This window comes from Vidua macroura, chromosome 1, assembly GCF_024509145.1.
Source record: "Vidua macroura isolate BioBank_ID:100142 chromosome 1, ASM2450914v1, whole genome shotgun sequence".
Lineage (NCBI taxonomy): Eukaryota > Metazoa > Chordata > Aves > Passeriformes > Viduidae > Vidua > Vidua macroura.
Window position 1 is genome coordinate 6372679 of NC_071571.1, and position 25389 is coordinate 6398067.

Sequence of the window (25389 nt, forward strand, 5' to 3'; positions counted from 1 at the left end):
CCAAAGCAATTACATGGAATTGCTGCCATGGTAAGCCTTTTCTAGGAAGTCTCAGCCACTTGTTTCCATAAAGAAGTCAGGGAAAATACATATTTTGACCACATTAAAATTTTAAGAAAAAGAAGCTCTTGCATCCCTCAAGACCCAAAGCAGAGTTTTGAAGCATGTCCTATGTGTCTTTTGCTGTACTAAAATATCACTTCCCAGATGGGTAAAGCTTAAAAATTTTTGCTTCCTGAGAAAGACTGCAAACTTTAGCTGCTAAATGGGTTATTTCCTAGTCAAGACAGAGTAGGGCTTTGCTCACTGTAAGGCTAAATACCATGTTAAGAATAAGACAGTTGTATCCTCTGCAGGAGTAGGAAAACAGGACTGTTTGGACACAGTGAGCACTGGGCTGACATGAACCCCTTGCAATACTTGCACAGGATAAAGACTCACGTGTGGATTACAGGAACAACCCTCACTGAAGACAACAAAACTTCCAACATCTTCTCTTGCACTGCTCAATGAAGTTTTATACTTTTCATTATGTATCACTTTATACTTAATTTTCATCTTTAAAATATGTGGATGGAAGTTTTCTGGGGGGAAAAGAATCATGTATGGCGTTCCTATATAGCCAACTGGAAGGCAAAGGACAAGGGTACCTAGAACAGTGTAGTACTTGATCATGATTTCTTGCATAAATAATAAAGCTGAACATCTGAATACTCCAGATGTGTTGTTCTTTAACAACTTGGAAAGTACATCACAGGCAAGATTGTATGAAATCTATTAATAACAATTATCATCTCTGCTCAACAACTCCTTACTATGTTTGCTCAGAATTCTAAGCTATGTAAAATTTAATACAAAACATCCCCTTATCACTATCACCATGTCCCTTGGTATCTCAAAGCACATCTTGTGGGCAAAATACAGTGCCAGAGAACATCAGCTTTAACAATCACATAATGAATGTTTATTAGAAATTAATTACAGTTGCAAAACAATGGCTTAACTTTACCATCTCCTAACCCAAGCACTTGATCCTTCAGTCTTAAGAAGGAAACAAAACCCAACCTGCCTATTAACGTGCATTTTATTACAAGCTTCTTTTAATTATTTTTGGCCCCAGAGTGACATCTGTTTTCATACCTCAGTTCAGATATTCACTTGACAGAGGGAGGCTGGCAGGCAGGAAGAGTTCAAGAAACTAATTTTAATAAGAGGCAGTAAGAAAACCCGCAGAGCAGGGAAGGAATGACCCCAGACACAACAGCAGTGGAGATGCAATTACTTGTGAAAGTCTATTTAAGGAGACAGCCAGAAAGAGCAGGTAACAGAAGAGATGCATGATACAGAGAGAGTGAGATGAAGGCCAGAGCACTACTAGGAGAGATTCCACTCTAATGCAAACTGTTTATCCAATGTTTAAAAGCTGCTTCGTGCAACAATCCAGAGGAGTAGAGTGCTCAAGAGGGAGCACGTCGGTCCCATGACGCTGATGCTGCAACTGCTGCACACACTCCGCAGAATTCCCTTTTTCCAGACTAGGAATTGAGCACAGACACAGCAGAACCCTGCAATTAAATGAACTCACTCTGCAGAAAACACCTCCAATAGGGGTTTGCAGATGCTACAGAAAAGTAGCTAGTTTTGCTTTCAGCAGCCTCCACTTCATTACTCAAGGTGAGCAGAAGGAAGAGAATAACATGGATGAGAGACAACACTGCAACAAAACTGGTTTCCAAAATAACATGCTAAAACTAAACCCACTGAATCAATATTCCTGACAGGTATCCGTTTGCTACTTAACTTAAGTTTCTCCTCTCAGAGCACAGGTAGATGTTGGAACACAACCATTTATGGAATTCCAGCATAACAAAATAAAGCTTGTCAGTGTAAATCATTAACTGAAGTCCCTTTTCATGTTAGATCTTCAGAATAATTTCTCCATGTCCTTTTCCAGGCTCATCATATCATCCATAAAAGACCACTCCTGACACTGATCAGAAGTAGAACTAATCTTACTACAGAAACATTACTGCACATACACTAGAGCTAAAAAGGAAAATCCATGTGTATGAAGATAACCAGTTTTTGATCATTTATTACATTCATGAGAGGCCTCTCAGCACTGTATTTCAGGCTACAATGAAAAACTCCACACCCATCAACAGGTAGCTCTCACACTTTTTGAGGAAATGTAGGTAGGTCATTCCCATCCAAAGAAATACTGAGCAGGATGAGGTCATTACTCAAAATTTTCTGTTTATTTTTAAGCTGAGCATTCTTCAGTTAAAAAGAGACTCTGGACTTCTTACATGGGAGTTTTTCCTTTCCTGCTCTGACTGCTGCTTGGAGGAAGGTCCTTTAGGGAGCCCTAAATAAAATAAGTATCCCTGGCCTATGCAATCCTTCTCCTCTGTGCACATACTGAGCCTACAGCCTGTTCCAGCTGTGGTGCCCTGGTGCTATTTAACATCACCTCACTCACATTTAGACTTACACATCACAAAAGCAACATAATGAAGCCAGTCCCAGACAGAACCAGTGCCCCACCAGGAAGAAGTTACACTCATCTTAGAGAGTTCAGCCAGATATATGAAGATGTTTTAGGCTAAAAGCATGACCAGCACTTCTCTCTGCAACAACAGCATCCTATCTAACACTGTCCATGCTAATTAAGTACAAAATAGCTCATATACATTCTTTTTACAAAATGAAAATTAAAATTGCTCTTCACTTGACACCACTGTTTTATTTAGAAGTCACACCATCAGGTCAGACTGTGCATATTTCATTAGAGTACTACATAAATCATAAATCTTTCTAGCACCTTTTTTTCAATTCACCCTCTTAATTAGATTCTAAATTAAATTAATGCCTTCTGTGCTTTCACATTCTCATTTGTGTAACCTTTGAGGAGAGGGACTAACAAATCCACTTCACATACTGGATGGCATTCAGCACACACATTAAGCCTCATTTTTCAGCTCTTATTATTAAGCTCCCTGTTTCAACAGAACTGCAGCATAATTTGATACACAAGATAGTTAGCAACTGTTGATGGATACAGAACTGGAAAGCTCACAAGAGCAAGTACTCCAAAGCACAGACAGTCAGGAAAGCAGTTCTAAAACAAGTTTCAAATTTCTCATTCAACCCACAATTTTAATCATCAGCAGAGAAACTTAAAGTGTGACAAAAGATCATCAGACACAGTTTGGCTACAGCCACTTCATGAAACCTTATCAAGACTTCAGAGGTGTTTCTCAACTTCTGAGCACCCACCTGCTATCCAACAACAAAGTGAACGTTTCAGATGTCTTTTACTCTCCCACCCCCAACATTAGCACAAATACAAAGACAGCAACCAGTGCAAAAATTTAGGTCATAAAACAGGTACTGCAACTAAGCTGCTGCATTGCCAGCTGCATCTCAATTTTCTATGGTTCTCTTTCCCTGGGCTCTGTCATACACAAGCACTCTGGGCAGCAGGTTTTGGTCTCTCACACTCACTTTTACTCACACCCCAGGTTCTGAATCCAGCACTCTACCCGCTTTATGCCTGGCTTTAAAATTAGACCTAAAGGCAGGTTCTCATTTAGTCTGAAAGGCTAATAAGGTGAGTGCTTTCTTTCAAAACCCACACCCTACTTTAAACTTGCTATTAGCCATGATCTTTTGACAGGCCCCTGAACTCCTCTCACCCTCCCAGCATGAGCATTCACAAAGCCTGAACTTTAGAGCTAAATGAATTAGGAGATGAAGCAAAACAGGAGCTTGAAAAACATAAAAAAATATTTTGAACTACTAAATTTCCTAAATAATTCGAATAATTTTATTGCAGGGTTTTAGAAGACACACAGATCTTCACCCTTATCAAGTGTCTCCACATAACTCCACATTACACTTTTAAAAGTGCAAAGGTGTTTCAAAACGGAAGGTTTGTAATTTCAGATTTTTTTAGCCTAGAGATCCTTTTCATATACCTAAATTTGTAAGATATTTTAAATAGATTTTGAAATGGCTTAACAATTAATTATTAAGCAGGTTTTATGAACCTGTATCTCACAGTAGCAAGCTTTAATGTAAAAATAAATAGGTAAATTGATACATTTCTACCTCTCCATAAGCATAACATGAATGCCTAACTAAAAAAACAGTGTGAGGAAAAAAAAAACCCCTACAAGTTAGCAACAGATCCCCTGCACCAAATACTCATACTTAAGCATGTTCAAGATGCACAAAGGGACAAGCATTTCATTGCAATTCAAACTCTGTCTGGACTCCAAAAAAAAAAAAAAAAAAGCAACTCAAAGAATGCAATTGTTAAGAGCTTCCTTTTCTCACACACAGAAAGATTAAAATAAAAGGTGTTACTTTTCCAGACCAGTCCCACAACTGCAGGCAAACATGCTAGTAACCAAGAAGCTGCCTTATTAGCATACCAGCTTCGATATATCTTCTCACAGAATGACTCAGCCTGCTATTCTCAAAGTTTTCCTTAAATATTTGCCCTACATTTTACAATAAGAGTTACCAACTACAGAAAAACACATCCCATGAAGTCTTAGCCACTTCACAATGCTGAGCACAGAGATTAAGCCATGCGTCCACATTTGCATCCACTAAGCTAATCCTTTCTGAAAATGAAAGCTCGAGATATTTCAGCACGGATCTTTCAGAGGTGAAGTGGCTGCTTGGCGCAAGTTGGAGGAAAAAGAAAAAAACATCCATGCTTTCCCACAGCACGGTTTAGTTCCTGCGAGAGGGAAAAACTTGCCAGGAGTTGCCCTGCGAAAGCACAGCACACTCCGTCAGAACTGCAGCTCTTCAGAGCACAGCAAAGAACAACCACAGAGCGCAGCCACATAAGGAAAATTCAGTGTACAGCTGCCGCTTTGAACAGATGTAGGTGCTGCCATAAGGAGTGGAAGCTTTACTTGAAAGAGCTTTCCATCACTGCTCTCAAAGTCTATATTTGGTATCGCAGACGTATTCGAGGAGAACGGGTTTTTTACGGGGAGGAGGAGGAGGGGGTGCCGTGAAGGCTGCGTTCCCCCGGAGCGGGACCCGGCCGGCGGCAGCGGCGGATGGGGCACGGCCCGGCGGCGGCACCGGCACGAGGGCGCCGCAGCGGGATCGGCACCGGGACAAAAGCTCCGCAGCGGGATCGGCACCGGGACAAAAAAGCTCCACAGCGGGATCGGGCTGGCTCCGCGGCCGGCGAGGCTGCGACCCGCCCCGCAAGGACACGGCCCGGGCACGGCGCATCCCCCGCTCCCCGCCGGGGATCCCCCGCTCCCGCGTCCCCGCCCGGACCCCGCCGGCCGCGTGGGTGTCCCCGGCCCGCCCCCGGCCCCCGTGGATTTTTACCTTCATCTTCGAGCTCTAGTTTCTCCAGCATCCCTTCGGAGGCGGCCGGGAGCTGCAAGGGAGCCGGAGCCGCTGCCGCCGCCTGCGGGAGGGAAGAGAGGAGAAGGAGATGAGCATCCAGGCGCGGACTCACCGGCCCCGCGGCGGCATCGGGTCGGGAGTGGCAGCGCGGAGCGGGCGGAGGGGAGGGAAGGCGGGACGGCGGCAGCTGCCCCTCGGCCTCCGCACACGCTGCCGCTCGCACACACCGCGGGGGGAGGAACCGGGAGGAGGAACCTGGGCTCGCCCTCCCCCAGCCCGTGAACCCCCGGGCTCGCTCGGGCTCCCCGGCCGTGCCTCCTGCGGGCGCCGCCTCTTCGCCGCTCGGCGGGAGCGGCTCCCCGGGCGCCCGTTCGCAGGACGGCGCTTCCCGCCACGCCTCGCCGCTCCCCCCTCCCCCCGGCGGAGCGGTTGGTACGTTCCGTTTTGCTGCAGTCGAGCCCGTTGGTCAGCGGCGGGAGGGGGAGGGAGCTACCACTTCCGCGCGGAAAAGGGAGGAGGAGGGGGGGAGGTTAGTGCCCTGAGAGCTCTGCCGGGGCAGCCGCTTCTCGCAGCCTGTTCCGCAGCCTCGGTTGTTCTCTGGGCTGCCCTGGATTAGAGCGCTGCGACTGAAGGTGGACCGGGGGAAACCCTTCGCTTCCCCCGCCAGCGGAGTTTGGTACGCTCCCGAGCGTTCACCTGCGAGGCAGCGGCGGGGAAGCGGAAGATTCCACTGCGCCCCGGGGGGTGTACGGGTGTCGAGGGGGTTTCCCCGGTGTGTGCCGGGAGCTCCCGCAGTGCACCGAGCCGCTATCCCGGCCGCGGGGTGCCCTTTGTCCCGGGATACCCGCTCTGTCCTGGGTACCGCCATCCCGCGGTGCCCTCTGTGCCGGGATACCCCCTCTATCCCGGGGTGTCCTCTGTCGCGATACCCGCTCTGTCTCGGGATGTCTTCTACGTCGGGATACCCTCTGTATCCCGGGGTGTTCCCTATTTCGGGACACTCGCTCTGTCCCGAGGTGCCCTCTATGCCGGGGTACCCCTCTGGGCACGGGCGCGCTGGTTGCCGTGTAAAACAATTCCAGATTAAGTTACAACTCGAGATTAGCCCGAATGTCGGCGTCCCCCGGGAAAGCGGCGCGGCTCTGCCGTCCCAGAGCAGCGCTGAAGGACGGGGCTCGCACCACGGGGCGCTCCAGTTTGCGAGGGATGGGGTTTACCGCATCAGAGCCCCTAAGCCAGGCTGCAGCAGAAGCGAGGGAAATAAGGAAATATTCGAAATAGATTCGTCATGTGCATTTATTTTGACAGTGAGGTGTGGTAAGCTTTAGCTGGGCTTCCTTAGCTGAAATGCGCAGGTCCCCGCTGGCTGCTTAGGAAGCTCAGCCGGACCGGTTCAGACACGGATGCTGCAGAAGGGGATAAAGGGATTATTTCTTTGGCAGTGGCAGCAGACGCACATGGATGGCGCTCCAAAGGAGTCACAGGAGTCATCAAGGAACATTTTAAACCTACTGGTCCCAAGGGGAAGCTCAGGCTTCAAAAGTTCAGCAAGCCCTTCAAGGAGGTTAGACCTAGCAGAGCACAGTAATGTGCATAAAACGTAGGGAAATATGAAATATAATGAGACTAAAACTATGATAGGGGAGAGAGCCAAAATTTACGGGAAAACAGAAAGATGTCTTGTAATTTCTCAAGTCCAGCAAAGCTTCAAGCAAGGAAACAAACTGCTGGTGACAGCTTTTTTCTTTTCCCAAGCTACCTCTTTCTAAGGACTCTTTTAAGGATATATGAGGAAGTCAACAGCAGCCAGTTCTTCTTTACTGTAAAGATCATTTGAAAAGAAAACTCTAAAATATTTCATTCATAGGTGTATTTTTAAGGATTCCAGTAAATGTTTGAACTGACCAGTCATACAAGATACCAAAGCAGCTCATATTAATTTATAATATTTTCAGCCTACTAATCAAAACGCTTTGGAAGTTTTTAATTTCTTCTGGGTGCTAGCTTTAAAAGCTCTAAATTATTTATCTTCCTTATCGTGTACCTTGATACTGATAAGAGTTTTTAATCTTTTCTTAATCAAAGGCAGAGAAGAAGATGACATATCTGATTGGAAATAACTGCCATGATTTTGTTTCTTTTTATTTTAATTTACTCCCCGTAGTTATCTAGTGAGCACCAGCCACGAGGAAATACAACTCCGAGGTTTTTGTAGCTGGAAGTGACACTGAGACTTGAAAGGTGTGCATTGAATTTCACTGCTACAAAACATGATATGTTTATAAGAAGTCAGTTAAGTCTATTTCATGCTACGAACCCCAGAGCTCACTGCAAGATCAGGGTTTTACAGTGGCAGAACCTACATCCAGACCAAGAGTACTATGAGAAACTCAGGATAATAAAAAGGCAGTAATTTAATATACAGCAGAGATTTGTAATGGAAACATGTGCCATGCACACTGCTCAAAAAAGAAACCCAAAGGAAATGGAGAACTAAAGGCTGAAACCCCATCCTTCAATGTGCCTGCAGTCTCACGATTTGTTTAAACCAATTTTGGAACAAGCTGCTGATCATGGCGTTCCTTTTGCTCCTCGCTTTGCATTCTGGCTCCTTTTGGCTTGTGGGCAACACAGTGAGTCAGAACAGGAAACTGATGCAGCTGAAAACCAAAGGGGCTAAAAGAAAAGATTGGGTTTTATCCAGATCAGCTCCTGATCCAAGTCACTGTTTAGTTGTATCAGGACTGGCACAGGAATTGTTCAGGGCAGGATTGACAGTGGGACCACACTTTCTGGGAACAACCCACTCTTAAGTCAGCCTAAATCATGGTCAAAACACTGTCCTGTTCATTGTGGACAGGATTTGACAAATTAAAAGACATTTTTAACAGTATTGTCTGTCTACAAACTCCTTCTGTCATTTTACAGCAGGATTACTGGCTGAAGATAAAGAAAAAATATTTCTTGAAAAGGAACTGTAATTTCCAAGAGGGTGATATTAAATCTTGTAACATTTCCTATCTCTTTTTTGTGACTATTTGTTTATTTGTTCTACTTCCACAGAAGGTTTCCCTGAATTATAACCAAGGGATTTATCCAAATTATGCTTCAAAAGTTTGCTCTCAGAGTGTGTCAGGTAAGCCAGTTTAACTGTTTGAGACACCCAATGTGACAGAACAGTACACACTTGTATCCTAAATATTGCCAGGTGACATAAATGCCAGAGAGAAAAGTTTAGAAGAGAAACATGCACAAACCCAAAACTGCCTGAGTACATTTCTTCTTTGCCACATTTTTACAGGAAAATTATTTATGCCAAAAAACCTAGACCTACAACATGGCCTTAATACAGCAGTGGCATCAATCTTTGTAGACACAAAGTAAAACAATTCATGGCTGATACAACAGCAAAAGTCACAAAAGTAGATGTAAACAAAAGAGATTTTAGGATTTCTGGGAAGGCTGGTATGTAAATTTTAATAGGTAACTGCTTACTTTGTCTCTGGCTGTTTTCTTTAGCTTCCCAGGGTAAAGGGAGTGAGGAATGACTAATAGTCTGTGGAAGTAAAATCAGTCCTGTAAATTATAGATGCACTTACAATGAATACATTAAAGTTTATCTGATAATCTATGTTTCTTTTTTCTGATAATCTAGGAGTCCTTTCAGTCCTGTGTCCTACTGAAGGAATCCCATCCGTTTCATAAGAACATGCAAAGTATTTAAGTCATAGGGATGGTTCAGGGATGTGAACAACAGCTAACATCAGCAGAAAATAATTTTTTGTATAGTTTCCTGCCGTCTTGCCTTACAGTCTTTGGTGTAAGTTTGATTCTGAGATGTGCAAGAGGCATTTTAAACAGATATAGGAAAGAAGGATCATCAGTAACAGTCAAGGTGTGCAACCAAAGCCAAAGCACTCTCAGCCTCTCTAATGATTCACCCAGATTGTCTGGGTGAAACGACTGCTAAAGGTCACAACAATATTCTCAAGGAAGGTACTAAGATTTCTTTATCTAACTGGAAGGGTTTAAGAGAGGGTTTCACAGAGGTCTGTGTTCTGTCTGACATCATTCAGTGTTTCCACTGATGACTCAAGGAAGAAATAATGAATAACCTGACCACATTTTCAAATGACTCAAAGGGGCTCAATGGTAAAAGAAGCTGCTCTTTTAGGGACAGCCCTAGAACTTAAAATAATCTTGAGAATTGCTGCAGTGCTTTGAAAAATAGGATGCACTTTGATATGGGTAAGAAGAGTGTGTTATACAATAATCAAATTCAAAAATAAAATGGGAAAGGATTCACTTCCAGCAGTCATGCAAAAAGACCTGGGAGTGAAACTAAATGTGAGACTACAATGTCAGTTTCTTGGAAATTAAAAAAAAAAAAAATCACACTGTTTACAAATGTGTTATAGGTAAGACATGGAGCATCTGTGCTACACATTCCCTGGTTAGATGCCAGCTGGGATATTGCATTCAGTTTTAGGGATTAAACTCAAGAATGAACTAAAAGAGTCTAAAAAGGGGGAACAGTAATGATCTATGCATTCAGAAAACATGACCTGTAAAGAAGAAGTTAAAAACTTCCCAGTTTCTTCATCTACAAAGGGAAAAAAATCCAAACAAAAAAAACACACAAAAACAACCTCCCCTCCCAAATAACCCAAACTAAAACAAACAAAAAAACCCACCAAAAACCCAAAGAAACAAACAATCCCCCCCCCCCCCAAAAAAAAAAAACCTCCAAAAACCACAACACCAGAAAAAGAAGACTGAAGGAAAATACCTCAACAATCTCCAAACATGATGTGTTTTTGCAAGAAGAAAAGTGGTTAACTATCTTCTGGGTCCACTGGTTATGGGATGAGAAGTTACCTACTTAGCCTTTAAAGAATTCTTAGGTCAGACTTTGGGAGAACTTTCTGAGTGTAACAGAAGTGAAGCACCAGCACATTTTTCTGAAAAAAAATCTAAAATCTCCATCACATGAGGTTTTAGCAATGGATTAAAAAAACCCCATTTGTTCATTATTATTTCCATATAGTTGATTGTGTTGGTGGGGGAAAATGAATTTTTAATGTCCCTTCCAGACTTGGTGTTTTTTTTTTTAGTTTCTATTTTTGTCCAATCTTTGGAAGAATATATATAGTCTTAGTATGGTAATTCAATTAGAATTCTTTTTATGTATGTTATGCACAAAACCCAGTTTTGTACATAAACTTTCCCCCTCCCTTCAAACAAGTAGCCTTAATTCTGAAATAGAAATATTCTAAAACAAATATTGTCTGAGTAATAATAAAGATTACATATTAGTCTTTGGCGACAGGGTAGGAATAGAAAGAACAACCTAAAAAAAGAAATCCTGCTGCAAATCACAAGTCTGTGCAGAGCAGACTTACTCAGGCATTGCAACAAAAATGTTACCTGTGCTTTATTTAAAAATAGGCATTTCCAGGTAAATTCAAGGCTGCCTTTCTCTTTCCTGATGGCTTTAATATGGATATGCTGGGGTGCCACCTGCACAGCCCAGCAGTAAAACTGAATGCCCTTCCCAGCACTTCAGAAAGGAAAAAAAAAAAAAAAAAAGGCTACTTACCTTATAAAACCTAATGGATTGAAGAGCAGCAGAAGGAATTCCCATCTAAATGCAAATCAAGGCAAAGCCATTTTGAATGCAAGAGTAAACTACATTTTCCCACCATTTGCTACTGCTCCCTACTACAATTACAGTTCTACACAACTGAAGTAGTTAACAACTCTTCTCCTGATGAGCTGTCAAAGAACAACTTACAATTTTTCCCAAATGTATGTCATAGAAATGTTCATTCCCTTGCAATCTGTGTAAAATTAATTTAGAACACTTCCTGCTTATTTTTGCTTTAATGTAGTCTGGTTTGTGAAGTGGAAAAGGACAAGTTACCAGGAAAAAAAAAAAAAAAAGGGTTTCATCTGCTGGTTAAACTGTAAATTAAACTCCTAAGTGTGGTAACTGATACCAGTGGGTTTAGGACAGCTGAGAGCACTGGAATCAGTGAGGCTGAGGTCAGGATCCCAGCTTGGATCCCTTCTGTATCTGAAAGTGCCACCTGTGTGCTGCAAAGGCTGACAGGGTGGCCGTCCCTCAGTCTGTCGGGTGTTTGAGGACACGGTTCTGGTCTCACCTCAAAAACCTCAAAAACCTCGGGGTGACCAGAGCAGCTGAGCAGGAACTGCAGTTTCTACCATTATTCTAAGGAAACTCTTGCTCCAAGCACCAAACAAACCAGTAAGGAAGGGGATGCCTCATACAAAATACTGGATTAGAGTTTTTATTTCCCATATCCAGACGGAATGTAAGAAAAAATGCTTTTGTCTTAAAAGGCTTTTGAAATACCCAGTGCTGTAATCATGTCTGTGCCCAGCATGTGTAAATGAAGGTGGTGGCAGTTTTTACAATTTGTTTAGAACAGAGTAACCAAGCCCCACAAAAAAGCCTGGTACTGACAGTGTTCCCCACCAAGTCCTTATTGGATTAATCTGGGTGCTCTGTCCCTAACCTGAGAGGCCCTCAATGAATTAGGGACACAACTGTCCCACAGCAAGTTTGAAAGTGAGGGAGTATCTATTCTAAATGTATTTCCAGTATGTACAGTGAGGCTGAAGAAACTAATGATTGATTTCATTTCAAAACAGCTCATACAGAACTCTACCCTGGAAGGATTTTTTTACTTCATCCCAATATCATCAGAATATGACTCGCCCAGTGGTCCTAAGCAGGAGTCTTGTGGCATGAAATACAGAACAACTGCATATTGCTTTTACATTTTATAACTTGTAACCAGCCTCCTGCTACAGATATCCTTCCACATAACAGCTACGATGTTAATTACTTTACAGAGTTAATTATTAGTGATAAGCAGTTGGGGATCTTTAGTAGATCAAATGGATAACATAAATGTAACAACAATAAATTTTAGCCAAGTCCTAAATAAATAACAAAAATTAAAACAAAACAAAACAAAAAAACCCAAAACAAAACAGAACCCAAACCAAAAAAAAACCAAACCAAACCAAAACAAAACAAAACCCCAGAAAAATGGAGTGCATGCTGCACTAGGAAAGATGATAAAATGGACAATCTTCATTTCTACTAAATCCTCACTGCAATACTGAATATTGGAATCTTCTTACCCTGGAGATGCATGAAAAAAATGTGCAGAGAGATTTCACATTTTTAGTGGTGAGCCCTTCCTAAATATTTCTGTATGGAAATGAACTTGAAGTTTAATCCCAGTGAGTTTTGTTCCTGACTTAATTGAGAAACACTAGATTTACAGAACTTTTGATCTAACAGCAGAAACAAAGAACCTGTGTTGCACACAGTGTCCTCCAACTCCTCAGTTTAAGGCAAAGAAAAATGGTCCCAATGACAGAAGAGTTAAGCACTTCTGAAAAATAAACTTCAAAGAAAGTAAAATATGAAGGAATAGACTAGATCCCAAGCTAAACTCCTAGAGAGAAATCAAGGCAGGAGTAGAAAAGAGGCAGGATTTGTTTACATAACCTCTAATCTGGAGCTGTGTCTGATCCTGTATCACTCTGCTACTCAGATAAGGTGGAGTTTAGAGTCAAGAATATCAGAGGCATTCTCTAGACAAGCCCTTGTGGCCAACATTCCTTCCTCAGATTACTCAATGTTGAGTATAGGTGGAGTCCAAACCAAAATTATCAGTGTGACACGTTATTAATCAAACAGCCCAACAATTTAAATTCTGTCCTTTTGAACAACTTTCAAAGAAGTCAAGTACTTGTGAGGAACTAACCGGAGTTTGTTATGAATACAGATGTTACAAGTGTTCTACCTGACTGCAAACACAGGGATGCCACTTAGTTTTAATCTCTTCCAGAGTTTTTAAGTGTTCTTTTCTTAAATATTTGTTATTGTATATGATCAAAAAGATGTACTTCAGCTGCTTTTACACATATGCTGGAGTGCTCCTTAGGTTCTTTGAAATAGGACCAACCTCTCATCACACTCAGGGGCTCAGTTAAGAGCAAGAGGGAATTATTGCTGGAGAGAGCTGCAGCAATCAGCTACTAAGCATGATTATGGTAGATATTTTCTTGTGAAAAATGTACATTAAAAAAAAAAAAAGCAAACAGAACAGATTAAGATACTACTAATGGTAAAACACAGGTAAACATTCACTAATTTAAAGTGAATGGGAAAGAAGAAAGAGAGCCCACATCGATGAGTGTCTTCATTTGCTGGCACTGAATACAGGATTATTCGTGTTACTTAAAGTTATGCACTTACTTAAGTACTTTAGCTGGATTGAGGCCAGAGTACTGATGAGTAATCTGCAGAACCAAGGCCACTGAGAATAACAAATGAAAAAAAAATACTCATAGCCAAATCTGATTTAAATAAACACATTTACTATCTACCATTTTGCTTTCTTCATCTCAGTGTTATATTTCAAAGCTCAGTCATGAGTAGTGACTTCACTGAGAGAACACTTATTACACCAGTGATAATATCACTTTCAGTGATATTTTTTAAACTTAAAATGAAACATGTTTCCCCTAAAAAAAGCCTGAAATTAGTTGATATTACACTTAAGGCTTGAGGAAACATCACAAAATTCTAGTAACCAAATTGCAGTCTATCATCAAAATGTAATTTCAGAATCACAGAATGGTTTGGGAAGGGACCTTAAAGATAATTTTATTCCAACCCCCTACCCTAGTCAGGGACACCTTCCGCTAGACCAGGCTGGCTCAGAGCTCCATCCAACTTGGCCTTGAACACTTTCAGAGATGGGGAGTCCAAGCCCAGTGCCTCACCACCCTTACAGTAAAAAAAATTCTTCCTAAAATCTATTCCAAACCTTCCCTCCTTCAGCTCAAGACCCCCTATCCAATCACTACATGCCATTGTGAAGAGATTCTCTCCAGCTTTCTTGGAGCCCCTTAAGGCACTTGAAGGTGCTCTGAGGTCTCCCTGAAGCTCTCTCCTGTCCATCCTGAGCAGCCCCAGCTCTCCCAGCCCGTCACTTTCACCACCATCAGCAGTTCTGAAAGGCTGACATCAGATCCGTCGAACCCGGGCACCAGATGTAGGGCAGAGTCACAAAGGTGCTTTTCTGAGAAACTCAGACAACCTTCAGCTCAGAGCTGAGTCATCCACAACCTCAATAAAACTTCAAGAAACTGGCACAGACCTGGCCTGAACAAATACCTCCTCTGTGGCACGAGCTGCTGTGCCACAAGGTGCAGGTGACTGCAGCTAAACAGAAAAGGAGCAGCTGCTACAGGTGGCCACTTTCTGCAGTGCTCATCACGCTCAGGATCCCAGGAGGGCTCCAGAAGGAGCTTTTGGAAGCTCTCTCAAAGAGGCAGGCAAAGATAACGATGTATTTTTTCACTGCAGTTCTAGGAGGACTTTGAACACTGAGGAGAACTTCCTTGTAGCACTTGGGGCTTGTGTGTTTGCATTAGATTTCAAGCCCACCCCACAGTGACAAACTCGAGGCATGGGTGCTACCAGGGGCCCCACTCAGGCTTGTGAGGGCTCTTATCTCACTGTAGCTGCTATTATGCACAAACAAACCAATATATTAATAAACTCCAACACAGAGACTACGGTTGACCTGTAATCTCCAAGTAAATTAATTTTTGACTAAAAGCTGTTTTTCAGATGGCAGTAAATGTGCATAGCTTGAGGAACATAACCCTTTTCCTGAATTCATTCCAGATGTACTGCTGATCACTCCAGGCCTTGTTTTTGTGTGCTGCTTCTTTTTTTATTGTTATGCACAAAAGAAATCTGCAATGACAGCAACATGCAATGGGTATCTTCCTTCTGCCATGCTTGTTTTCCCTTTTCACAGCCTCTTAAGTTCATCCTTCCCTCGTTCCAGGTACACTGCCAGTGAAAGCAGACTGTGCTCAGTGCTGGTTCTGTGGTTTGACACCCTCTGGAAGGACTGGAACAAAGGCTCTGCTGAGCAAGAAGCGTATCAAACACATGAGCTCAATGTTTCATGCCTACAAACAAGATCACAAAGGGACATGCAAATAGTGGTAAGGCTTTTCCCTGTATTCCAGGAAGTGGAATTGAAAAAAAAATGAAATTAGCTCCACACTAAGGACTGGGGATACACCTCCAGCAAGCCATCCACCATGCTCACGTTCCTGCAGAGCTGCTAGAGATGCAGATACGAAGGTGCATTCATGGGCACTGGGTGCTTTCAGTGTGGAAATGGCAAATGCTGGCTTCACTGCACCTAACCTTAGATGCAGATTGAGTCTGTAGTTAAATGTCTGAGAAGAGCTGAAATAATTTCTTGACATGCCTCCCTGGGGCTCAGAAGAGCAGCTGACTTCACAGTGATCTTTTGTGTAAATCCTGATGTGCTCTGAAAACATGAGGCCTTCCTGGCCCCAGTACAGCCTGCAGCATGAAAGCCTGTTGCTACAAACTTTAAACACAACAGATTCTATCTATGGTTAGCTTATCTTAAGCCACTTGCAGCTCCTGTTCAAAAAATATCTGAGTTATGCAGAACTTTTTAATGTATTTATCACTATAACATTTCTGACTTAGAGCAGTGTAGCCCCACTTTTTTTATAAATGGGAAACTGAGGCACTGAGAGACCAAGTGACTTAGGGCTGCACCAGTGATCTCTGATGGGGCAGATGGCTGCAGCCAGGTCTCTCTGATCAGCTACTGGCACTATTTTTCTCCTCTTCAAAATCTTGCTTTCCTTAATGACTCTGCAACTAAAACATTCATTGAATTCCATTTTTTCCCCTAAAATAGCAACAGCCAAATCCTTGAGGGCATGAAAAAAAAACAAACATCTATATCTTCATCATGTAACCTCTGTACCCATAAAATCTTTGATGATAGAAGCAACTACTTAATGACCAGTTCATATTGTACCATAGCCATGCCCTCATGGCACACTCCAGGAAAGAAAGTTGTGCACTTTCTGTGGCAATGATTTTGTATCAAGAGTTGTGTGGCAGCAATGAGAGAAATGATTGTCTCTCTGTAGTCAGCACAGGTGAGGTCACACCAGTTCTGAGCCCATCACAAGAAAGACATTGAGGGGCTGGAGCCTGTCCAGAGAAGGGCAGTGGAGCTGGAGAAAGCTCTAGAGAGTGAATTCTATTAGCAGCAGCTGAGGGAGCTGGGGGTGGTTAGCCTGGAGACAAGGAGGCTCCAGGGGAGACCTTATCACTCTCTACAGCTCCCTGACAGGAGGGTGCAGCCATGTGGGGTCAGGCTCTGCTCCCAGGCAACAGCCACAGGACAAGAGGCCACAGCCTCAAGGTGCATGAGGGGAGGTTCAGTTTAGACATCAGGAGGAATTTCTCCATGGTAATGGTTGTTAAACATTGGAATGGAGGCCCAAGGAGGTGGCAGAGTCACCATCCCTGGAGGTGTTCAAGAAATGAGTGGATGTGGCACTCAGTGATCAGTGAAAGATCAATGATCTTAGAGGTCTTTTCCAGCCTGAATGATTCTGTGTTTCTGCATTCCTCACAGTGCTTCCTAAGAGATCAGCTTTGGCAGTGTCCTGTTCCTGTGTGCAGAATGTCTGTTGGGATTTACTTTTGTGCAGTTCTTTCTGGCAGGCTCAAGGGAAAGGGGTAGGAAAGGGGTCAGGTGTCTTCTCTCATAAGCCATGTCTCCATCAGTAGCTGTTCCCATTTGCACAAAGAGCTCCATCCATTCACACACCATGAATGTTTCCAAGTAAATACAATCCTGACACCCAAAGAAATGCCAGACACACAACAGCAGGCAGAGAGCAATCTTCCAGCTGCTGCCCTCCCTGCCACTCACTCAGCAGCAATTTTCCATTGTCACCAAGAGCTTCTCCTCTCCTCTCCTCTCCTCTCCTCTCCTCTCCTCTCCTCTCCTCTCCTCTCCTCTCCTCTCCTCTCCTCTCCTCTCCTCTCCTCTCCTCTCCTCTCCTCTCCTCTCCTCTCCTCTCCTCTCCTCTCCTCTCCTCTCCTCTCCTCTCCTCTCCTCTCCTCTCCTCTCCTCTCCTCTCCTCTCCCCTCCCCTCCCCTCCCCTCCTCTCCTCTATTTTTTTGAACCTTTAATATTTTCCTCAACTCTTTTTTTCATTCTCTGTCCTTCAGCTTCCTTTCTTATATTCAGTACCTGCTGTTGTCATTTAAAAATATTTTAATAGACCATAAAAATTGCACAAAGACCCTGATCCAGCAAAGTGACTTGACACACACAGCTTTAAGTGCTCCAGCACTGTTGACTCCAACAGAGCTACCACTGTGCTTAAATCCAACCACACATTTAAGTGTTTTCCTGGATCAAGGCCATCACCACACTGTCATCAGCCAGAACAAAACAGCACCTGAAATTCAGCAACATAAATACATAGCAACCCCAACCAAAGCCAGTGCTGTAACCTTCAGGTTACCTCTCCTCAGTGCCTCCTGGCATTGCTAACTCTGTTATGGCTACACTTAGAATCTCTTCTGCAAGCGTCCACTGGAAGTGGTGTTTAGGAACAACCCTGCTTAAGCCAAGGCTTTCTTGCAGTTTTAGAATTTGCCAGGCCTGTTTTGCTAGATCAGGCTTTTGGACAATAAGGTCCCCAGGGCAAAAAGCATGTTTATTTTTCTGCTTGAATCATATGTGCTCATATACCACAAAATAGCAGTTAGTAACTTTCTGTTCACAGGTACAAGGAAGAAGATTCTTTGCATACCACAGATGACCTGATCTGTGCAATTTTAAGTGAAAAAGTATGATAGAACAAAATTTCAAAAGTCCAAGGTATTAACCTTAGCACTGGCATTTTACTGTAACCCTAAATATGCAAAAAGACTAAAGTAATCTCTCCCCTCCTGAATTCTGCTCCCTCCCTTTCTTTTGCTAACCTTCTGCCTCCATTACTTTTTCTCTTTTATTCTCTGTTGATTACTTCCCTGGTTTACACTTCAGCTTATGAGTTCCATGTGGTTGGAGCCTTGTCCTTTGTTAATCATAAAATAAGATTTTGTACACCTTGGGCCCAGTACAAATCATTATTGTCTTCCTATAAATGTCTTCCACATGGCCCCACCCTCGGTTCCAGCTGAGAACTGAGCTGCTGTTGTGAACAAGCTCAAAGAATAAATATTTTGCATTGATTTCACCAGCACAATGGAAACATTTTTCCAGGCTGCTGCCAAGATGGTATCTAGTCCTCCTCTGACTCAGCAGCCCATGCAGCTGACTTTCAAATGGCCAAACTTGATTGTAATCTTAAAAGAAAAAAAAAAAAAAAACAAAACACCACCAAAAAAACCACAACAACCATTTGCATTTTTAAAGAGCTGTATTGCTCTCCTCTTGCACAAGCAGGTAGTGACACTAGAAAATGTGAAAGCTGGGAGAAAGAAGCCAAACAGGAGTGAGCCCTTTTTGGGATGTCCCCTTTTATGTCTTCCAACCTCACCAGTTTATTTCATCCAGTCAGAGAAAGGGCTTGGGCAATGTTATGAGGAAGTGAGAAAGGAAAATGACTGCTTTACACAGAAAATTTCCTCCTGGTATCAACCAGACTTTTACATTCTGTAAAGCTCTGGTGGCCATTAAAGATAGTGTATCTAAAATTAAAATTTAGACAAAACTGGGTTAAGAGAGATGAAGATGGCTAGGAATTCTAAGAGGTCCCTTCCATAAGAATGTTTTCCTTATTCTTATGTCACTTTCCCTCTAATCCAATCCAGAAGCAGGAAAGGTGCAACCAAACAGGTTCAAAGCTGTTTATCTCTCCTCCATTCTCATGGGAAAGCTTTGCTCTATAATCCCTACTGCTCTGTGAATAAACAGCCCTGATGGTGAACAATTTTAGTGTTCCAAAATTGTCCAGATACAGCTGGTAAGAAACTGTCAGTGACCCTGCATGAAACTGCAGCTTTATATTAAATCACAGAGTAGGCATCCAGCTTCTAATCACTGATGGAGGTTACTCTTACCAGAAGTTCTGATATTCCAAGCAGAATAACAGGATGCTTATTAAATTCACAAGTCTAAAATTCAAAATAAACCATGCCATGAGAAATCAGTTCAATGGGTAAAATGAGGCTGTCCCTCCAGCACCCTCTTACATCATGGTACTTAACCAAAAGATATCTATTTATACAGACACACGAGGCCAGATTCTTAGGTTTAGCCTTTTTATACCATGCATAGTGCAGGATTTAGGGTGATAAAAGTAATTTAGGTTTAAGCTACTAACTCTGTCTTCAGGGTGCTGGGGTCATGATTTTGGTACCAATGAGTATCTTAAAAAAGCCCCAGAGATGCTCTAGTTTTAATTGCCTTAGCTACTTATAGCCTTATGAGAGCTGTCAGAGCAGCTGGGAATTGATTGGACTCAGCATTCTGGCTATTCATCCTTTCCACCTCGCCTTCCTCCTTTTGATCTAGGACTAGGAGGAACAGGAATTGTAGGACTTCATGTCATTAAAATAAATTCTCCACTGAGTGAACCCACAGATAGTTGATTAAATTATTTCTGTAGCTGCAGAAAAAGCCATAAGTCGACACAGACACACATTTCCTTAGGGCAGAAAAAAATCATCTTTATGCAATAAAATTTTTCTTGCATTGTAAGATTGATTGCACAAATCTGGACACTGCAACCAGAATACAAATATATGAGGACACCAGTGTTTCAGGAGGTTGTGATTGAACATTTTTTCTTTTAAAACCAGTAAGTAGCTTAAAAAAAACCAACTCAACAAATTAACCAATATAAAAGGGATAGCAAGATGCTTTTTGCATATTTTAAACACTAAAATGGGAGAAAAACACCAAATGGGATACAAAAGATATGACTAATAGGGAGAAATGAAGTGAGGAAACAGAATATTAATAAAATGGGAGCTGTGATTAAAAAGTAGTGTGATATAGCTGAAGCTTTCTGTTTTTGTAAAGTTCAGGTTCATTTATTCTGTATGTCCCACTAAATCTCACTATGGACTTTCCAACTATATTAAATAATTCTCCTGTGAACTTATGTTTGATTCAGTGGAGGCACCATCATGCTCATGCTTCAGTCAGAGGAGACTGAAATCAAATCAAGTGGGCTCCAAACATTTTCCCAGCAGTATTTTCATAATTGTTGCAGGGTTCATCACAGAGTGATTACTTTAGTAAGTTTGCAACTAATTAGTGATGTGCCCACTATTGGAGAAAGACTTTAAATTTAAACACATTTTCACATGGATAGCAACAGCTCCCATAAGGAAAAAGGATTAAACAAGGATAGCTTGTTACAGCTCCTGGGATCTCTTAGGGAACACAATCACCTCCCAGGAGTGCTGCTATTAAGGCATTTAAAAGGAGCCTGGACACACCAGCACTGCTAGAACTTTGTCCTGGTAAATGACAGCCTTTGGGGCTCTAATTTTGGTGATCAGTTTACTGTGGTGTGAATCACAGTAAAGTCTTGGCACTCTCATACACTGCCTTAAACCACACAAATACTAAAATAAGGAGTTCTGGTACATTGGAAATCTGGATTTCTTCTTTCCCCAGCCTGTGCCTTTTTCTTTTTTTTTTGCCTTTTGTTCTTTTGACCACCTCAGAATCAAAGAACACTTTTCTGATCTCCTCATCAGATTTCAATCTCTTTACTCACCCAGCAGATTATGGAGCTCTGATAGGTGGTATGGCTTTTTGGAGAGAGCCAAACCAAAGGACCTGCTGCACACATCCTGGTTCCCAGGCTCCCTGCCAGCCCAGGGTGGGATGTAACAGCCTCTCTCTCACTCTGAACAAGTTAACAGCCCTGTTTTGGAGTTTACTACATTTTGGCTAAGAAACAGCATGAATAGCTTTGCAGGGAAGTGCTACTGTTTAACAAGTGAGTAGCTGCAGGAACAATCTAGTTTCTCCTTTTTATCCCGGGGTGGAAGAGAGTCCCAGCTGTACATTACATCTCTCCTCTCCCACATGCTGGAGCAGCAAGGACTGTGTAAAATGAATACAGACCAGCCTCCCTTCTGTGTGCTCTGTCTGCAGTTTTAACAGGATTCATTCACACAAGCTAAGAGTAAGTCTCTAACTACCTTCTGGCTGACTTTTCCTCTTGTTAAGAATGTTCTGGGAAATTACTTGGCTTGGAAGTTCTTTGGAGGACAGTGGCTCACTACACAATCATATGGAAAGGACCATTTGTAGGCATGTTCTGCCTTTGTCACTTCTTGTGAGCAGAAGAAGCCCCAGCCTTGTTTTCCACCAAAAGGGACCTCTCCAGTCTGGAGCCAACACCTTCTGGCCTGGGCTCCTCTCATGCTGGGAAAGGGGAAACCAGGAGATGAGGTAGCAGAGAAATGTTTGTGTTTGCAGTGAGTAGTGCTATTTTCACAGCATCTTATGTGTCAGGGGAAGAAGAAAGGATGAAAGAAAAGGATACAACCACACAATGCCCAAAGTACCACATTTCACTTCAAAATACAGACAAGGTGGAAACACGGTGAACAGGTTCAGTACTGAATTTGCAACCTCTCTGCATTTCTTTCATGGTTTGTAAAGTCACCATGTTTGTAGAGAAGAGTTATCATTTACCCCTTACTGCCTGAAGGTTACACCATCCAAACAACACAAGGCCAAAGTACAGAATAGTGAACTGCATTGTGAGAAATCAAATGCAGCACGCAGTAAACTTTAGGCACAGCTTTGATCTCTTATCAGCTGAATCTCTCATTATAACCTTCAAACTCAGCCACTAGGAACACCTAGACATGCAGGGGAGAGCCTGGCAGAGCTGCTGCAGTGGTGTGTCAGCAGCTCCAGATTTGGATGTCTGGATCAGAAATGCAGCACCAGGAGTCAATCCCTCCCTTCCCAGTCAGCCCCAGAGGCTCCCCAGCCCCCTGGGACCTGATTCATCCCCTGCAAACGCCTCTCTGGGGGACACAGAGACTACTGGAGCTACTGCACTGCCAGCTTAAGCAGCTCAGAAAGGTTTCTAAGGTTAGGTGGGATAAATCCAGACCTTGCTGATTACCACAGACACCCATTTAGCATGAGGTTAATTGCTTAGCTTTGTGTACTGTGTTGAGATGGTACTTGCTGAAGGAGGATCTCTCTCTCTCCCACTATTTATTCCCCTCCCCAGAATCGAAGGCTTAAAAGTCACATGAAAATACACACTGTTGGAAGTGCTACTAAAACATTAAAAGTTTTGGCTACATCTGCTGGGAAATAAGTATTTTTATTCTTATCTCTTACTGAACAGATTTAACCATTCTGCACCCGAGTCTCAGGTAAAAAACAATTTCAGAACCAGCTTCAAATGCCATTAATTATACAAATGGGCTAATTCCAAGTCCTGATACTATCTTCCTGGAGTTATCTGTTTTTTGGTTTTTTTTTTTTTTTGCTTTTTTGCTTTTTTTTTTTTTTGGTTTTTTTTTTTTTTTTTTGGTTTTGTTTTTTTTTTTTTTTATTTTAATAATATTTCCAGGTCTGGGTCCAAGGGTTCCTCTTTCCTACTGCAATATATATAGCAATCATGATTAATTGATAATAGTTCTGGGGTCTCACACATTGTCATTACCAGTTAAGCAATGTAACAAGAAAATGAGATTTAAGTTGACAGAACCCTGTAGATAAGAGTCAACTTCTCATTTCAGATATCAGCATTAGAAGATTCCATATCATTGAACTGATCACCTAACAGAATGGCCACTATGAAACCATTTATCATAAAATTTAAGTGCGTTTTTAAAATAACTGAAATTGTTCTGCCAGCAAATAGTGATGTAAGTAAAGAAGAAACTGAGTTTGCCCCTTACAGATTTGTTTATGGCACATGATTGTGAAATGATGTATTTATTAACACAGAACTCAGAATAAATGAAATGTTTGAAATACAGTACTCAAGTCAAGAATGTTTGTATAGTGCTGTTGTATTTGCAAAGGAATGTTGGGTCAATAATTTGCAGGGATCAAAATACACGACAGTGCTGAGAGAACACTCATCAGCTTCAGATTCATGTCCTTCTGCAGAAACTCAGCCTTTCTCTCTAACAGTTTCTCCTTCTAGAAGAGAATGGCAAATCTAATCTCTCTTTTCAGTCTCTGTTGAAAATTAAACATCCAGAGCTTTGTTCCTCACTGCTCTGTGGCTGCTGACATTTATTGCCAAGTAAACCAAAACACTAATGATTCACTGGTAGCCCTGCACACTCACTGCTCTCAGACATAAATGAGTACAGAGGGTACCAGACAATCAGGTGCTACACATCCCACATATTTCTGCATCTTCTGAACGGGAGAGAACTGAGTTTGGCATTCTGAGTTACTCCCCAGACTCTCTCTTGTACACAGATACAACCACAACTGTTCATAAAAACCTGCTGAGAATTCTGTTTCTTTATTCTGGCATCTTCGACTCAACTTCATGTTGTCTGAATCAGCAAGTAATCAAAAACAAAACAAACTTTTCAGTCTTTCAGTCAGTGGAATGTGCTAAGATTATGCTGTTTCCTCACTTCTATTCTAACAGGTACAAAAGACTCTTCTGTAGCTGCATAACACAGATGAACACATTCATATGCAAATAATATAACTGATTGACTAAAACCTAGCCAAAAGATTTTTGTATCCTACAAACTTTTGGGTTTAATAATGTCTGCATCCCGAGAATATACTGACATGGAAAGGCAGTGAGCTGGCTGCAGAAAGGTTACTGCTGGAGTTCCCTAACTATAAATGTAGGACTTATTTTATTTAAAAATTTAATAATTTACTTTTGCATAGCAGAAGAACAGAAAGTCTGTAATTTGTAGGGAGAGTTCGGCTTGCTTGATCTAAAAAAACAAAGGTTGGCTACTTGTACAACAGGATGTAGCAAACAATGAATGAAAAAGGCCATTATTTATAAAAGCAAATAGTTACAACCTGTCCATGAAAAAATTATGTTGAAAATGAGATATTTTCTAGCCTGTACAGAAGAGGCCCCCAAAATAGGGCAGGTGTTTTATGGGATGTGTGTGAACGACTTGAAAGTAGCAGATGAACTCTGATCCAGGACCCAAATGTTTTCAGCATCACAACAGCTGCTGCTACTGGAGGTACCTCACACAAAAGCAAAAAGGCTTTGGGATTGCTGTGTTCAGATCCTGGAACAGCTTTCCCATGGGTGAGTGGGAGGAGACTTCCTGCTTTTAAATAAATTACTGAGAACTGGAATGAAACAGAACTTGTAGCTGCTCAACAGAGCAACTGACCTCATGAACCTGTATGCCCTTTACAGTTCTAGATTTCTAGATACAAAAAATGTTGAAGATTTTCTATTTTTGAGGGGAAAAAATAAGAAGAAAATCTGGGCAAGACAGATGCAGGGTAGTTTACTCTGGTGACAGATCACAGTCTGCTGGTTCCATGAGTCAGAGGAATGGAAAGATACAGGTAATGTGAAGGAATTAACACCAAAGGAAAAGAGGGGGGAAAGGCAGAGGAGAAAGAAAAGGAGAGTGATGCCTCTGAGGCTCAGGCTGGCCAAGGGAGAGGGGAGGAGACACAGAGCTGTGCAGTACTGGAGAATATCAGAGGCTGGAATTCATGTGCTCCCAGGAACTGCTGAGTTCATGCATTACCAGGAACAGAAGAAACCATTCTTATGAAGACATCTTTGCTATGTGGGAGGCTGCCCTGGTAGTGCTGCCCTTCTTTTTCTACTCTCTGAGCTGGGGCAGGAGGTGTGATAGCAACGTGTGCTATTAGTCACCAGCTGTCCCAGTCATCTCAGACTCCAGAGGCAGCAGGAACTCTGAGCCCCTGCAGCTCAGACTGTGAATTTCTTTTTTTTATGCTCTCTTTGGCTGTTAACTCTCTCATCAGCTCTTCTTAAGGGAGATAAAAGAAAATCCTAAATAAAATTTTATCCACCTCTAGGGTGGCGTCTCAGCAGTGTATCCTGGGATCTGAAGCCACTGCAAAAGTCACTTTGAAGGCAGTGCAAAGATTAGTTATC

The 25389-nt window shown here is 42.3% G+C and overlaps 1 protein-coding gene across 9 annotated transcripts in view; it reads right to left on the bottom strand.

The window, feature by feature from the left end:
• PRKAG2 (protein kinase AMP-activated non-catalytic subunit gamma 2) overlaps nucleotides 1-25389 on the bottom strand; it is a 236211-nt gene that overhangs the window by 41654 nt on the left and 169168 nt on the right. For 7 of the 9 annotated variants that reach the window (XM_053991497.1, XM_053991342.1, XM_053991662.1 and 4 more), the window contains one exon: nucleotides 5368-5449. In XM_053991497.1, the coding sequence (XP_053847472.1) occupies nucleotides 5368-5449 (82 nt within the window). Of the gene's footprint in view, nucleotides 1-5367; nucleotides 5450-5615; nucleotides 5684-5703; nucleotides 5786-25389 lie in introns of those variants that run through there. The other 2 variants (XM_053991909.1, XM_053992000.1) reach the window with 2 other exon arrangements.